The sequence below is a fragment of the Homalodisca vitripennis genome, chromosome 5 (assembly GCF_021130785.1).
Source record: "Homalodisca vitripennis isolate AUS2020 chromosome 5, UT_GWSS_2.1, whole genome shotgun sequence".
In the NCBI taxonomy this organism is placed as follows: domain Eukaryota; kingdom Metazoa; phylum Arthropoda; class Insecta; order Hemiptera; family Cicadellidae; genus Homalodisca; species Homalodisca vitripennis.
In genome coordinates, this window is record NC_060211.1 from 78,188,779 (window position 1) to 78,207,230 (window position 18,452).

The following is an 18,452-nucleotide window of genomic DNA, read 5'->3' on the forward strand; positions in this document are numbered from 1 at the left end:
TAATGCAGTATATACTCTTTCAGCCCTAATATACTCTCAAATTAACCGACTTCGTTAATCATGTCCTACAAAGACGTCTGGCTGTTGTAAAGAGGTTGTTTCCGGGAATAAAATTAATACCGTATTGCACTCATTAATCGAGCTCGATTAAACCATCATTTATTCCACCTTAAAGATATATATTGAACTGTAAATAATAAATGGTAAAAAAACTAATTCCAATTCCCAACCGTAGTTCAACTAGCATTTCCTCTCCGGCTACTGCACATGTATTCCAATTCCTATGATAGAGGCTTCAATTGGACCGAGACGTAATAACCAAGAAAGATCCACTCAATATGCCTTGTCCAATATATGTTGTTTTGAAAACCAATCAAGGAAACTCACGCCACGGGGAAGAATTGCAGACCTCGCACTACTGATTGCACACAAATCTAGAATATGAGACGAGGTGGTTCGAAATTATTTCAAAACTCCTGATCCTTCCATCATTCTGTGAGCAAAAACGTGGGAACCCGACTTCATTTCGAAATCGGCGAACTTCATCTTGTATTTTATTTTAATCAAACACTTAACATTTCTGTATGAGCATATTGAGCGATCAAACTAGAAGAAATATAAGCTGAGAAAAATGTATTACATTTGTAATCCTTTCGTTAACTTTCCATTTAAAACTTCACCTAAACTAGCGTGTCTGATGTTTTCTATTTATTCCTTAGGAAAACTCCCTTTAACGGGTTCAAGAAAATCATATTTTGCGCTTGTACAGTGGAGATTAGCTCTAGGCTCCTAGAATACTACAACTTCAAGCTAAGTCGATAGTAAGCTTCTGTGAGAAGCAAAGCGCCTGTGGATACGACTAAATCCGTTATATAATCAAATGCAATATTTCACAATAACTTTTTTAATTATTTCACTACTGAAGGAAACAGGATTTTTCCGGACGTTTGCCATCGTTCAGTGAAACAAAAAATCAGTAACACTACTAAATTTGTTTATTAAGTGCATGTATTAGAGTTAGTGAAGTTGACACACAACATGGTGGTTGTGATTCCTGACATAGGCGTGCTACAACGCTTTGGTATGATTTTTTTATTTTAACCTAGTTTGCAGTTATGTATTAGGTTAGTTATTTACCTGAAGAAGAGATCAGATTGTAGATCTCGAAACGTAGTGTTACTGATTTTTTGTTTCACTGAACGATGACAAATATCCGGAAAAATCCTGTTTCCTTCACAATCCTTCCATCGTCAAAAATAAACATCAAACAAAGGATTTCACTACTATTCAAATTTGTTTACGTATTCCTGAGAAACTGATTTTCTTCTTGTACAACATGAAGGGAAATACATCCAAAACACATCTCAATCAATTTAATGTTTACATTTCTAATACAGTTATCATTTTTATATTAAAAGGATGCCAGACAACGAAAAAGCGAGTCGTATAATCCTATAAATGTTGATTAAGTTCTTGACAGTTAACATCGAGGCGGGTGGACTACTAAGGACCGCGGAGTCCTCCCACGCGGGATATACTCCGCCTGCCGGTCGTGGATCGCCCCCACGGACTCCACAGAGGCTTTCAGTAGTCATTAGTATGATCATCAAACAATGGGAGAAGCTAATAACATGCAGATTGGAGGATTGGGTTTCCCGGCAGAGGCCACACGCACGCCACGCATCGTCTGTTGAGTCACCCACTTTTTACTCATGTTCTCATCATTATACTCCAATCCAATAAAGATGAGTTCAAAGCAACCATCATTAACTTCATTACAAGCCAGGAGACTACTTTTTATTACGATCCAGTTCGATTTCAAAGTAACAATCATTATTCTTTATTGTCTCCAATACATGAGAAGTTTCGTGTTTGAAACCTTCCTCCACCAGTGAAATTTCAGGACGCTTTTTGAATGTACAATGAAATATTCTTGTTCTAAGTTTATTTTAGCAGAAGGCATTGTTTAAGATGAGCGTAACCAAGATATGGATACGGGCGATGAAGTAAATCACCTGGAATACATTGAAACACCTAGAACATTATACCTACTCTATGTCATTACATCTATGACATCAGAACATAATAAAAATGCCAAATTGGTGAAATTTGACATTTTTAGTCAAACGTAGAAACGTAGTGTTGTTATTTTGTATCACTTAACAGTGGACAAAAGTCAGGAAAAATCATGTTTCCTAGCAAGGACTAATTCATCCGTCAGCGTAATTAACTCTCAGTGTTAGTAGAGTTAATGATAAATAATGGATCCAATAGCGTAATTAACTATTAGTGTTAGTGATAAATGATTAATCCAGTAGCGTAATTAACTATTAGTGTTAATGATAAATTATTCATCCAGTAACGTAATTAACTATCAGTGTTAGTGGATTTAGTGATAAATGATTCATCCGTCAGCGATGAAATCTCTGAGTTACTGGCAATGTGTACAAACCTTTCAATCCCAAAAACGGGGAAACTATCCAGCATGGAGATAGGGATTGGCCAGCGAAGCAGGTAGAAGTGTTCACTGGATATGTTTAAATTATTACTCCTTAGAAACCGATTATTGTAATGTTAAACAATGAATGAGTTCGATCAGAAACTTTTTCCCGAAGAGATGGGGCTGTGCCGATCGCTCTACCAGATGTTGCACTTAGTGGAACGGATCATCGAATCTACATCCATCAAACATGGCCCTCGGGGAATACCAATACCCGCCTGGAAGTGGAGGGGACGTTGAAGGAATCAAACCGGATATTGGTAAAGACGTGATGCGATCAATGCAAAAAGAAATTGATGATCGAGAGAAAATTGAAATACGCATCCACGCATCTGTCCGTGTTAGTGAACACCTTCTGGTGTTGCTCTCTGGGTGTAAAGAGAAGGCTTTTTTAACAACATTCTCGGATGGATACCAATCATACTAAGGTAGGTAGTTTGAATTAATGATAAACTTTGACATACGTATACTACATAAATATTGTGTGTCGAATTGTATATTCTGCTCTAAATAAAAAACAAAAATATAAGTGAAATCATTCAAATTGTGTCAAAATATAACTTTCTGATTCGTGTTTCAGTCTTCGGGCTTAGTCTGTACGTTACATTAATAATTTAAGTTACTACAAGAGGACACCCCTCTCCAATGGAAAATGGTATGTTTACTCCAGTCCTAGAAATCGCTGGGAAACATCCGATACAATTACGTTCGGCTAGTTTAAGCCATGTTGTTATGAGTGTTGTTATTCTGATATAGTAAAAAAAGTTCAATATATTAATTTCATTTATAAAATTGCAATTTGACTACAAGAGTTTAAAGTTGCTCAATCGATGACAAGATACTTTGTAGAATAATTCTAAATAGAATAAGAGAGTCTGTAGATGACAAGCTAAGAAGAGAGCAAAGTGGTTTTAGGGCACGAAGATCTTGTGCAGACCAGATCAACACACTGAGAGTTATTGTAGAACAATTTACAGAGTATCAAGCAACACTATACCTTTCATTCATAGATTTTGAAAAAGCATTCGATAGTGTGGATAGAAGAAGAATATGGGAGGCAATGCAGACGTTTGGTATTCCCCAGAAAATAATAAATCTAGTTAGGGCATTGTAGAGTGGTCATTCCTGCAAAATAGTGCATCATGGTAAAGTTTCTGAACCATTTCATGTACTTTCAGGAGTTAAACAAGGATGTATTTTGTCTCCTATTCTCTTTCTTATGGTTCTTGACGTTGTTTTGAGAAGGGCGCTTAACAGACCGAGAGGTATACAATGGAGGTTGGCAGAGAGATTGGAAGATCTTGATTTTGCAGATGACCTATGTTTCCTTTCTCATACCTTTGGTGATATGCAGAGCAAGTTAAATGACCTCAGATTGGAAGCAGCTAGAGATGGACTCAGAATTAATGTTAAGAAGACAAAAGAAATCCGTGTCAATAGTCAAAACCAGGAAAATCTCAAGATCGGGGATGAAAGTGTTGAGAGAGTTCCTAATTTCTGTTATTTGGGAAGCATGATAAGTGAAAATGGTGGGGCAGACGAGGACATAGCCAGCAGAATACGCAAGGCAAAGCAAGCCTTCTCACAATTGTGGCCTATTTGGAGATCGGCAATGATAAGAAAAGGCACTAAGTTACGGATTTTTAATAGTAATGTGAAGTCGGTTCTCCTATACGCCTGTGAAACATGGAAGGTAACTAAACGGCTCACAATGAAGATTCAGGTGTTTGTAAATCGCTGCCTACGTAATATTCACAGGATATGGTGGCCAGATACTGTGACAAACGAGGAACTATGGCGTAGGAGTGGGCAAGAACCAATCGAATTGACAATCCGACGCAGAAAATGGGGCTGGATAGGTCATACAATGAGACGAGACCATAACAACATAGCAAGACATAGTTTTGATTGGAACCCTCAAGGCCATAGAAAAAGGGGCCGCCCAAGGATGACCTGGAGACGGACAGCAGAAAAAGAGTTGAGAACTGTAAGAAAAACCTGGCAAAACGTTAAGCAGATGGCTGAGAATAGAGAAGAATGGCGTGACTTTGTGGCAGCCCTATGTTCCACCTAAGGAATAAAGGAAATAATCAATCGATGACAATCGATTGCTTAAATAACAACAATAAACATTTCGAGATTAGCTGTAATATTTTAATTGTTTAATCCTATGATCTAGAAGAGGTGAAGAGTCACGATGGCTCACAGAAGCTCTTTTGTTGATCATCATAAATTTTGCATTATTTTGATGCAAATAGCTTTATTAAATATTTTTATCATACCGGGATCGGCCCAGTAGAATTCATAAGAATGTATCAGATAAAAACATATATGGAATAAAATACGTACATCAGGAGATCACAATGCCGTAAAACCGACACAAACAGTTAACATATATAAAATGGCGGCTTATATACAATGTCTATTGTCGGGGTTTTGTCATGAAAATAATTCAAATAATGATAGCAAAGCTAATTTCAACTTTAAACCGCTGTAAAAAGTAAAGCCATACCAGTATAACCTGACTTGGTTGTCGTCTATGATTATAATTTTCATACTGAAACATTTTTATACTCGTTGGCAATTTATTAATTACACTGAGGTCTTATTATTGAGACTGGATACGACACTAATAGCCCACTGTATAATAATATAACTACCTTTTTTATTGCATTTGAAATAACTGACACAGCGTTTTCTTAAACATGTAAAAACGTGTCATGTTAAAACACTTTAGTAGACTGTAGCTCCTAACCGATTAAGCTGAATAGATAATTGTCAAGAATAAAAACGTTCTTGGCAATGCACTGATGCACTGATGCACTGATGTAACGTTCTTTAAATGTACTCAAGATAGTGAAATATCTGAAATGTTTGCATTTTATAAGTGTATTTTAGGAAATCCAATAACATAGGCGAAACGCCAAAATACTATAGAGGCTATAAATTAAATACATCACTATAAAATTATTAATGACAACTGACTGACTAGATGAGAGATACTTTATCTTTGAAACTTTTAGCTCAATGAAACGTGTTTTTTTTTTTAAGTTTTCAGGTTCATAATACCACGTTTCACTATTTTATCCTACAGTAGGGAACAGATACCATATTTTTAGAACGTATAGAGTTTCATTTTTTACTAAATAAAAAAGATGGTAAATATTTGTATCAATAAACCTATCATCTACTAAAATCCAAAAAGATTAAGTTTGATTCACAGGCTTTTGACACCTTCAAAATTATATTATACTGTAGGAAATACGTTATTGCCAATTAAGAAGGTTGTGCAGCCTACTGTTCTTTATAACACTACTTTGTACACTTGATGTTACGTATTGCAAATTTTGTATGTAATTAACTGGAAGATGGGTAGAAGCATTAAATCCTTCAAGACTTATTGGAAACCCACCGGAGATACGGAGATACAGGAGATATTGAGAGGGTAGGCGGTGATAAGGTCATTCTGATATAACCTTCCGTGTCAAGTTTATGGAAAGAGGTTACAACAGTCATAAAACCAGGGGAAATCTGTAGCTGGCAGGTATAAACAGGCCTAGGTTGAAAGATCGCGACCTTCTCCTGGATGTTACTCTCCTGGTTCCACTTTCCTCTTCTGGCCAGTCTCCCCTTCACAGGATACGCTCAGGTTCCCCTGATGCTGGAAGGTCGCCTACCTCTCCACCAGCCTAATACCTCAGTCTAACTCTAGGACAGTCTCCCTGGAGTATAACACCGGATATGAGAGTTGGCCACTCCTGCTAAACGCAATGAGTCACAGCCAAAAGTGACAGGCAAACCGATGTGTTTCCATCACTGCATTGTCCGCCTACAGAGCCACAAGTCAACCAAAATGCCGTTGGGGCATAAAGATACGTTTCATTCGCATATAACTCTCGAGTCTACGCACAGACCTTTAAGGCCCATGTAGGCTCTTTCCCATATTATTTTAAATTAAACAGAAATTATGTAGCAAATTAAATGCTGTGTTCACTAGGTGTGTGTGTGTGTGTGTGTGTGTGTGTGTGTGTGTGTGTGTGTGTGTGTGTGTGTGTGTGTGTGTGTGTGTTCACACAGTTCACAGTTCAGTTCAAATATGTTTATTTATTAACAGTTTTTTTTTATTTGATACATGATCCCATGTGCCTGACACAGCACGTGCGGGATTCTGAAAAAACAAGCATCTTTACTACAATTTTTTTATACGGCTACTATACAGTGCAATACTCCAATATAGGAAAAGTCTACTCTAGATTGAAATTACTTTTTATAACTAATAATGATAACAATAATAATCCATAATAACAATTTAAAACTATCAAATACAAAATTTTTAAACAAAACTACACCCCAACAAAATACAATAAATACTATTACAATTACACCAACAAAACACACATTTTCTGACTAAAAGGTATTCCAAGTGACTCCCAGTACATGTAAGCTCTCTCATGAGTCTACACCCATATGTATAAGTTATTGATTAATAAATAAATTAAATAAATAAATAACAACAAGATAAACAAACAATAACTATCAATAAACATCTAAATTCATAACAGCAATAAAGATCAACAATAATGATGACAATGAACAACAACAATAACTAACAATAAACATCTAAATTCATAACAGCAATAAATATTAACAATAATAACAAATAATAAACTTCTAAATTCAATAACAGGATAATAAAACTTTAAACCAAAACAATTCAGTAACAGAACTCAATAAATATAATTAAATGTATAAAACTGTTCAACTGGAAAGCCATAATCAGGAATCACATCATGGAGCATTTCATTATATTATAATTTGGCGAATATATTGTTTAGATTTCATCTTAAATTTTGGTTTGCCTTCAAACAACAACTCGTCGCTGCCTTGTATGATGAAATTATTAAATATTTAAATTCCTGCATAAGTAAACTGTTTTTTAGCCATTTCCTTGTTCAGGTTTTCAGTTTGAATTGTAAATTTAGAAGACAGTCGTGTATTTCGAGAATACTCATTAAATTCATATCTGTAAAGATTTTTATGAATATACAATAAGCAGCACAGTGCATACAGTTGATTGAAAGTAAATATATTACATTCCTTAAAAAAATATGTGTTACCCTGTCAAATTTTCTTAGATGATAAATATTTCTAATTGCAAATCGTTGAATCATAATAACATTTTTCATGATAGTACTGTATGTACCTCCATAGTGGATAATACCATATCCCATTGTTCCCTCAAACCATGAAAAATAAAGTTGCTTAAGATGCTCCGGTCTGAGAAATTCCCTCATATGATACAAGGCACACAGGGATGTGTGTGTGTGCGTGTGCCTTTCTCTCTCTCTCTCTCTCTCTCTCTCTCTCTCTCTCTCTCTCTCTCTCTCTCTCTCTCTCTCTCTCTCTCTCTCTCTCTCTCTCTCTCTCTCTCTCTCTCTCTCTCTCTCTCTCTCTCTCTCTCTCTCTCTCTCTCTCTCTCTCTCTCTCTCTCTCTCTCTCCTCTCTCTCTCTCCCTCCCCTCTCCTCTCTCTCTCTCTCTCTCTCTCCTCTCTCTCTCTCTCTCTCTCCTCCCCTCTCTCTCTCTCTCTCTCTCTCTCTCTCTCTCTCTCTCTCTCTCTCTCTCTCTCTCTCTCTCTCTCTCTCTCTCTCTCTCTCTCTCTCTCTCTCTCTCTCTCTCTCTCTCTCTCTCTCTCTCTCTCTCTCTCTCTCTCTCTCTCTCTCCTCTCTCTCTCTCTCTCTCTCTCTCTGTGTGTGTGCGTGCGTCTGCGTGTGCGTGTGCGCGCGCGCGCGTGTGCGTGTGTGTGTGTGTGTGTGTGTGTGTGTGTGTGTGTGTGTGTGTGTGTGTGTGTGTGTGTGTGTGTGTGTGTGTACATTATAATTTAGCTCTTTATTTCAACATGGGGATTTATTTCTTTGTGATATAAAACTTTTTAATATTATGTAGCGTTAAACTATTTCATGTTAATTATTTTAAATTGTATTACTTTAATATTTTTGTATATTTTATTACCATTAGATATCCAAATGTTACATTAAATGTTGTTGTCTCTTTCAATATAGAATATTTACTTCTGTTTTTCAGTATTTTGTGGAAATAAATGTGATTTGATTTTTGATTAATTTGTGAAACTGCATTTAAGTTTTTCCTACGCTCTTATTTGTGACCTAACAAAACCATTTAAGGGAGTGTATCACTCATTCAATTATGTAAAAACTGTGCACAATAAAACATATCAAAGGTTAACGGCATTGATAATATACTGTACATTTAAAATATACATTTAACAAGGCTCAAAAATAAAATAGAAAGTTTTTTTATTTAATGCTGTTTTTATGAAACAAAATCTGAACTCCTCTGAGTACAGCCAGATTTAAAAATATTCTAAGAGTTACCGTACTCTCTTTGATACTTTTAAAGTAATACGTTGAATTTGAGTAAATTCACGATTCCTACAGAATCAACATCTCATTTTTGAGTAGCACTCCGTCGACATTATAATACCACTCTATGTTACTTGAATGTTTCTTACAGGCCGTTTTACTTTAGAAAGCTTTACGGAGGGAAACTGCCTCCCTTCCTTCGCTACTCACCCCGCCGTCGAGGAGGGTGTGTTCTGTGTCAAGAGAAAGTGGCTCAGTCAAGAGAGTGGGGAGGCTAAATATCGTGAGATACGATGACACTGCATCTCCATTCATCCTGGGACAACAATGGTTCCATGAGGGGTTGACAAGCAGTCATACCTTACGAGGGTACTACACGGTATCGCTGTGATTGCACCTGTTTTATATTTTTGTTTCTTGTCTTCTGAATCTGTTGTCATTGAAGATAATTAGTTTACCAGATGATAAATATGAAAATTTATATGAAAATACAGTTGTTTGTTACTGATATAGTATGCTCGCAAAACTCATAACGCACATCACATAGCCCTGCCTCTTTGTTACTTGCTACTGGATAACCCATTGTATGAGATCTATGGTAATAAATACAGTAACCCCTAATATAGTGTACAGGCCTTTAGTAAAGTATCATGCTCCAAAACCCCATTCTCTCTTATTTTCGCAATATGTGACGCTTCCAAATGTCGTAGTAGACATCGTTTACAATGAGCTATCTATATACTGATTGTACATAAGTGGCTTTTATTTAAGCTAAAAGTATTCGAATTCTCATTAATCCTCATCTTCAATTTGGGAAATTGTATTCGCATCAATCCGAAGACATATATTTCATTTGAAAATAACGAAACTTACTCATGTACTGTATGTTACTGTATGTAATATGCACTCCACTTGTAAGTACTCTTAAATTTAACAATAAACAAACATTAATTATTACGAGCTATAAAAAGAACATCTTTCTCCAATATTCTTTTGTCCAGCACTGAACAGAAATGCAACATGGAACCTTATCAGGTATAACTTAAGGGGATTCGCTATTGAAAAAGGATAATACATTTTGTATTAAGTGTGGAAAATAGTTACAGTAGTATTTTTTTCATTAGGGTGTAGTGTAAAAAAATTTAAAAATATTATTTAGTTGAAAAATATTAAGTTTGGGGGGAATAAAAGTTGAAATGGTGATTTTTTTTTTATAAATTGCAGTTTTTTAAATCGATATTCTATAAAAAGTACTCAATAGATGTTTTTAAAGTTTAGTATTATTTTAAAGGTAATAACATACCGTTCATATTTAGGCAGAATTAATAAAATAATTTTATTATTTTTAAGCTATTCATCCTTTAATTTAATTCATTTATACAACTAATGTATCTGCTTATTTAATTTTTTTGCGCATTTTTTGCTCGTATAATATTGATCCTAAACATAACTCTTTCCCTCGTATTCTATGAAAGCAGGAAAGAAGAACTTTCTTTTACTTGCGTCACGAGGCCGCCCATTTACTTTATTTCTCAGAATCACATTTTCTCCTAACAAAAAGTTAAACTATTAATCCAAAAAACTTGCAATGCAATCCAAGATGTCCCTTGCCATCAACTTCATGGTGAACAGCTTTGAAATTTATCCATTAAAATAAGAGTGTATAAAGAGCCCAAAACATTAAAAGATTTAAGAAGGATCAATTTTTATGATTATAAAATTTCAGTACGGCAAACTAAAATTGTAATGAACTAAGTATATACGTGGTAGTAACTTACCATACAGCATGTGTATGGATATACGCGTGAACTTCACAATTTCCATATTTTCACTCTTGAATTTAGTAATTTTCTCAGTGAAATATCATGTTTATCGCCTGCATTTACCTCATGAGTTAAATAATATATTTATGCCTTCAATGTACAACTGTATTTTCATATAAATTTTCATATTTATCATCTGGTAAACTAATAATAGAGAATATGTCAAACATGGAATGAAACAAAGTTGAAGAAACATTGACACATGAACTGTTTGGCTCAAATCTTTGCAAAACTGTATTTGACATTTAATAAACAGGCATACACTTTAAATACAACCAGGAAAGAAAGTCTCTAATGAATTCTAGGAAAGAATCGATCGACAGAATAGGACGCGTGATCATGACTGTTAAACTCACAAATTTACAGCTGAACAAGCAAAATATTAAAGGTCTATAGTCAAACAGAATCTTGCTTCACTCTTAACAAAAATCTTAATATTACACATCTATTAATTTGAGCTAAAACTAAAAATTAAAACGAAAATACATATTTTATAACTCATACTCTTGAACCTCATGCAGAATCGAAGGGCAACAGTTGACAGATGGACTGAGCCCTACAGTAGCCCTTCATTATTAACCCTTCCCCCGCGATGCAAGTAACATGAGGCGAGACAAAAGCTGTGCTAACCTGATTACTGGGGCATACAAGGGCTGTATGAGTCCATTGTTCGCGCCCTCGAAGCAGTCCTGGCAATTAGAACGGGCCTCAACACCGCCAGCTCGGCCGGCAAATAGTGTCACCGCGCTTCAGCCAATTAAGAAAGTAAACACAGGTACATTGTGGACTTTCGGACTTATAGCTTTTCAGTTGTCCAAAATGTGGAGTTTGGATTCCTGAACTAAACGACGAATATAAATAAGAGATAGAACTAGAAATAAATAATTAAAGTGTTAATTAGAATGTTACCATCCAAAACGGTAAATCATAGTAGCACTACTTCTTTCCCCAATAACTCAACATCCCATTGTTATATAGTACAGTAATTAAAATACAACCTGAATGTTATGAATTAGCATGATTCAGTCCAATGACGACGAAACCAACCAATGTGAATTGGCATGGAACATAGTACCTAGCGATTTATACAGTACGAAGCACTGGCAAAATGAATTGACATCACAGAATAGACATGCATTATTGATGATAAAACACAATGATGTTATTATTTTACACAGAGCGTGCTGCAGAACTAATAAGATACAAAAGTCTTAGGATATTTGTATATCACTGTTTTCACCAAACTCAAAAATAATTACAGAAGAGCTGTAATTGATGTTTAAATTGTTTATAAATTCAACGAAAAGGAGAAACAAATTGTATGTAGGTCCATATTACGTTGACATGAGAGTACATCACAAAACCACAAAAAGGACTACTTACGAACAATCCAAAGTTGAACAAACAGAGGATGTACTTTGCGAAGCAGTTCCCGCAGCCGAGCCCCATGATGACGTTAGTAATCTGGAGCTAGCCGATCCTGCAACATACAAATGTCGACGTTACAAGAGGCGGTAACTCTAACACACTCCAAGCGAGTTTATAGGAATATATCTAGTCCAACCAAAGAATTCATTTCTTTTTTCTTTCTTGTAGAACTAGATCGGCCTGAGTTATTATGACAATTGCAATTCAGCTGCATCAATGTACAGATAGTATGCGGTGATCGCGTGTCTTGAAATTGTAGTGACCCCACGTTGGGCGCCAAACGCAACGTTCATAATTAGGCGATTGTAACGACTGCACTCACATTAGCAAAAACTAATTAAAGATATAAATAAGCAAGGGTATCATTATTAACTAAAGCCTCAAAATTAATTTAAATAAATTGCAATTTTATAAGATTAAAACATTTAGAAAGCAGAAATTATTACCATTACTGTTTTTAGAAGGACAAAGTGATAAGTTAAGGCCAAGGGTTTCGTATGTTACCTAGGAATTGATGTCCTTGTTGTGATACTTATCAAAAGGCCACTACCGTATGTATATTTCTGGTATACATAGGTTGTCTAAGAACATAATCATTCGAGTAAGCGTGATAGTCGATACAATTGAAATATTGACCAATCAAAATGCAGGAATTTTGAAAAAAGACTCCCTTCAGCTTTATACGTAATAATGTAATTTAAGGGATTTTAAATTTCATAAGAATGCAAGTACTTATAATGCTTTGTAATAAACAGTTTAGAAGGTATGTGAAAATGTGCAACAATTACGCGGGATTTCGTTTTCAGTTACGTTAAGAGTATTGGTTCAGATTTTCCGAGAAATAAATACTGCGTTGGTTTTGGTTATCATCCACACCAACTGTGCCGAGTTTACCTTAACAACGCATCCGGTAAATGAGCGGGGGATTCGCCGTTTGACCAATTGTGAAGCGGCTTCTTTGTCATTCTGGGTTATTACTTCTAAGTGGAGTTCTCATTTATACGGTTTAAACGTTCCATCTTTACGGTTTACGGTTCCTTCTTGCTGACTTGGTACTTGGTAAAAGTCCAATTAATCGATCATTGGCCTCAGTGCTTGTAATTCTAAACCACATTAATAGGAAGTGGTATATTCCGATGATTCTTCCTGACTTCCTGAACTGAACGGAGGAACAAAAGTATATAAACGAACATTGTGTACAGTAATTTATTGATGTTATTTGAAACGTATTCACATTCATCTACATTAATCCAATCAACCAATTTGCACCCAACATAGCGTTTTGTGATTTAATCAGTCCTCTTAGGAAGCGTTTAGCTGTTACTTAAAATATCGCACAGTGATATAAATATTGTAGAGGTTAAGCCAGTAAATAGATGACCAAGTTTTATATCTCTAAAAGCAACTTGCTGTAAATGCTGAATCTCCTTGGTCTCGGTGAGTCCTTGTAACTTGCTTTGTTTCGTCTAGAAATCGACTTCAATTAAACGAGACGAATGCTACCCATATGTGCGTTATGGCTACTAATAAAATGTAACCAAGTAAAACCTTTGAACAGCCGCCATTTTGTACTGGATCAATCTTTTTGAGTGCGGTTTGCGGCATTAAACTCTGCTAGATAAGCCCTTTAAAATGATGTGCTGATGTGCTCCTATTTAAGATTTCCTTCCGACTCCTTGCGGGACGTCCCCATGATATTACAGAAAACTGATAGTTCCTTCAAAAAGTAGATTTTTAGGTGTAGTATTGATGTACCAAATCTTGTTGATTTATCTGTTATCGTTCAGAAAATATTATACCCGTGCAGGACTTTATGTACACCCTGTATAATGACATAAGAAAAAACGTCATAATACAAATTGGTTTAAGAATAATAAATATCCGTACAAAATGTATAAATCATGTTACTAAATGAAGGATTTTGTATATTTAGGTTTTTACGTGTTGTGGCCTAGATACCTATAACACATATATTTGTTCGATTTCTAAAAAATACGATCGTTTTCACAGTAATAATAATGTAGTATCCACAGATTCTTTTGAATTTGATTGACAATATTCAAATTTCGTTTTTGCTCAATTGTTTATATTTTCTTAAAGGGAGAAAAAGGAGGAAATATATAGGTGTAAACATTTTAGATGCATTTATTATGTTGTAAATATGAAATTTTCAACAATTGTAAGAATTCTGTATGTTAAAATTGAGTAAACTACAGTGAGTAAACTACTACAAGATATTTTTGTGAGAAGGGGAAACAAAAGGAGTTGTATCCACTTTTATTTTATATGAGGAAAATAGTAGCATGTTATATTAAATTTACTCATTGGGCCAACAAATTATCTTTTACATTCTTACCTAAATAATGGAACCAAAATAATCTGTATTTGTTTACATGACGCTTTGAGTGAATATTTTTAATACATTTTCATAATAATTACAAGTTTATTACTCACGTTAAACATTATTACAAACACGACTTTAACGTAATATATCGTTTTATCACTTTTTTTAAAGGCAATTATGCTAAAACATACAATGTAGCTAAAATACAATTATTACTTGATAATGTACTTTATTATTAGAGAGCAACAAACTAGCATGCCTCGTAAAAGAGGCATGAAACACATAAAATAAGTTACTAACTAGCTTATATTTTATAATAAAATCTAAGTAAAGGCCAAATCTTAATGTGTGATTCAAAGTATAAAGAAATATAAATACGCTTATTCACATGTGTTAGCCTACAAATGATGTTTCACCTTGGACTTTGAATACTTAGCATGGATAATTAAATATTGTATCATAACCAATGTTCTATAGTAAATTAACTGAGTGAATCTACAAATATACGATACCCACACATTACATTATACTTGACACAGGAAATCCGCCTAAAATTAATGAAGGGTCGCTTGTAAATGAAGGGTTAAAGTTTTATAAAGATCGCGGTTAATTTGTAATCGGCCAGACGAAATTCTGACATAAATTGCACTTTTGGACGAAAGGAAACATTTCTTCAGACGTTTGCGATGATAAAATCAAGTTTTAGGTACTTTTGCTGACAGTAGAGTTGGATCTGCATTCCAAACCAATACATAAAGTAAAGTATTACACGAATTGCTATTTGTCTGAAACTATTTGAAACTATTAACAATAGGGGATTCGTCAATAGCATGGTGTAAAAAAATCTCCTTACACCATGGTCAATAGAGTCAATAATTCTCTTTTGATGATAATGTCCTGAGAAGTATTTTTTAGAGAAACCAATGTAATAGAATCCCATCGAGGAAGAGGGGACAAATTTAGTTAATTTGTCTTAAGTAATATTTCGCAACGATGTGCTCAAATTTACTTGAACTAGGCCAGACGCCATCCATTGACCAGAGACGACCGTGGACAGTCCAGCAAGGTCGAGGCTGGAATGCCACCTAACAGCTTCTCTCCCTCTCTCACTCCCTCTTTATCTCTCCGCTCCTCCTCTAGTCCCATTTCTACTGATTTATTGTGTACGATCGTGCCGATTTAATGAGACCGCTATTATCATTATCGGCCCTGTCCATTCTGCCCAATAGGATTGGGAATGTGCCCCTCATTGGTTTATCAACAATCACAACCGTGAACGTGGGCACTGCAGTCATAAGAAAGGATTTAGAGGCTGTAAAGGGCCTGAAACAATGAGTTTTCTAAGTTTAGCGGTGGCTTGTTTATTGCTTTGCTAAAAATAGTGTTCAAGATCACGTATAGCGGTTGAATTTAAGTTCTACAATTAAAAAGACTTTTATATTCTGTTCTGAAATACTGTGGCGCCTGAAGGATTATAGACCCTACCACTACACAGCTGGCCGCCCCAATACAATTTGTACGGTTGCTCTGAACTCTGGATTATTTATTGAAGTAATTTTATCAAATGTGTAACCTCCATGAACAAAATATACAAAAAACAAATCTATACACGACATAAATGTAGCGAGTTAAAGTGGTGGATTTTAATGTAGGCTACGACTATACCCTCGCTTTATTATTTCATAAGTTCATCGTATTTGGATCCATTTTAATTATTTTGTTACGAAGATTACAGATGTAATAAAATGTAACTGAACTATAAAATAACTAAACTGGTCATTGCATATTGGTAATGCAGTTTATGATTGAAAGGGAAAAGGAATGCCTGATCATTAGGCTTGTGAGTGCTTAGGACTATGAGGATTTTTTAATCCTTTAGTATAAATGTTTCATCTAAATCAAATGACACATCAAGGGATTATAATGGCATATCTGTTTTGAATTATCTTGTATTTTTTTAATTATATTTAATATATTCATGAACAAAACCAAATTCCTGCTTTGAAACTAAAAGCGCGTGTTTCGATGAAGGAACACTGTGGGGTCAAATGTAACAAATTAGTTTATGAAGTATACGTGACTTTAAAGTGTGCATAAGGGGAGAAACAATACATAGTTTCTTTCACATTCACCCTGAACAGTTCTTAAAAGAACGTTCAGAATCAGGAAATTGATAACCCACGGTGAAAGAGTTTAATCTGGATTAATGAATGTGGCGTGAGTGGAAAACTACGTATGTCTGACTAATTATGTAGTGTAACACCTCGAGAATAGAATTTGCTGTTTTTTCTATCCATTCTCTTTCTCTCAACTTTAAAAATGAGAAAATAACTATTAAACAAGGTTTCTGCAAATTAATCCAAATTAGTGCACAGAATTGTACTAATAGTGATATGAGGAACGTCCTGAAAAGGAATGGTGTAGCAGGAATTTTCAAAAGGGAGAGCTCTATGATTTATCTGGATGTTTATTGTTTAAGTGGACAATCGAACAACTCCCGTAAAATCCACTATCGGGAGTTAAGTTTTGTTTAACTGGTTGTAATACAGATTTGGCTGATGTAGCAGAGAATTGTCTTTCCTAATACATTTTCCTCTTAGATCGAACTGTTAGAAATTATAAAACAGTTTACATGTCGTTATTTACATGTGTATTGCATACAAACTTCTAGTCTCCAAAACACCTTGAGATACAATTTATTCGTAAATCTCCACATCTCGAAGCCGTACAGATGTGGATGGTAATAAGTGGGATTGTGGCCATTCTGATAAAGTTAACACGGCGAACCAAGCCTCTAATTTGACTAAACCCAGAGTTTACCAACAACCTTCATGGACCTAAGACCAAAGCCTTCAGCTAACTGAAACATAGTTTTTATTAATTAACACAATTAGTCGAACAACACTTTATTTTAAACACTAACTGATTATCTTGAATTCTCGTAAACATACGTACTTTTATGTTAATTGAAACTTGAAACTTCCCTACGCTAATTCGATCTCACGATCACCCCTCTCCGCTATAAAGATATCTAATAAGCGAAAGAATATTAATTTAAAATAAAACTTTCAATATAACTGACTAATTATTCTTAAGCCCCTTTCTTCAACCTTACCCAAAACTACAATTAAATTCAAAACCTTACACTTAAAAAAATATAATTTCCCATTGTTTAATAATTGTGCATTTTTATACATATCTCGCTCTGTAGCAGTTGACTACAACTGGCTTGAACATAAAAATGTCCAATAGCAACAATATCCATTCGCTGACAATCCTTTCGAGCACATATCAATCTACACGAGCGACGGTCTATTACAGAATGCCTAAGACCATCACCAGGTAAACACTACCACACTACGTGGCGGGTGGCGCGGCGCTTCAAATCGATTTTGAAGAGATTTAACTTTGGACAGGTGGAGAGCAGGTGTTTCTCCCACGATGGGGAGGAGGGGAGGGGAGGGAGTCTAGTTCAACATTAATTTGACTCTCATCGACATCGTGGCGTGCCCCGCACAGAGTGCCTACCTCGGTGGCATATGAGCCTTTCAGCCCGTCTTTTGATACAGCTTACGTTCTGTTAGCTTGCTCAATAGAAACCACTCCACCTTGCTCGTGTAGGCGGTTCATTTTCTCACGGCATCTTTGTAGACAAACACCAAGCAACATCAAAGTCTTCTCTCGGACACGGTCCTCTCTGGGTTTGCTATATTCACAATGAACGAGCTTAAATGACCAGTTAAACTTTCTTGCTGAAGTACATTCTATTGTAACCTCAGAATTGTAAAGAAGGAGTTGGTACACCAGTGTTGGTCAGTGCGGTTTTACCAGGGGCGTTAAATAAAGGCTGACAGTAGCGTACATCTAAACAAAGTACAATCATTCGTTTTTTGAAGTTGGTATGAAATATTAAAGTATTAGCAACAACAAAATCGGCTGTTAACATTATTGCATATTTATTGTTGTCATGGCAACC

General features: G+C 35.3%; 1 protein-coding gene across 2 annotated transcripts in view; it reads right to left on the reverse strand.

Moving 5' to 3' along the window:
* The window catches only part of LOC124362389 (tetraspanin-18-like), a 122,509-nt gene that overhangs the window by 90,248 nt on the left and 13,809 nt on the right, over positions 1-18,452 (reverse strand). For both annotated transcript variants that reach the window (XM_046816831.1, XM_046816830.1), the window contains exon 2: positions 12,088-12,184. In XM_046816831.1, coding sequence (XP_046672787.1) covers positions 12,088-12,153 — 66 coding nt within the window. In that variant the 5' untranslated portion in view covers positions 12,154-12,184. The remainder of the gene's footprint in view (positions 1-12,087; positions 12,185-18,452) is intronic.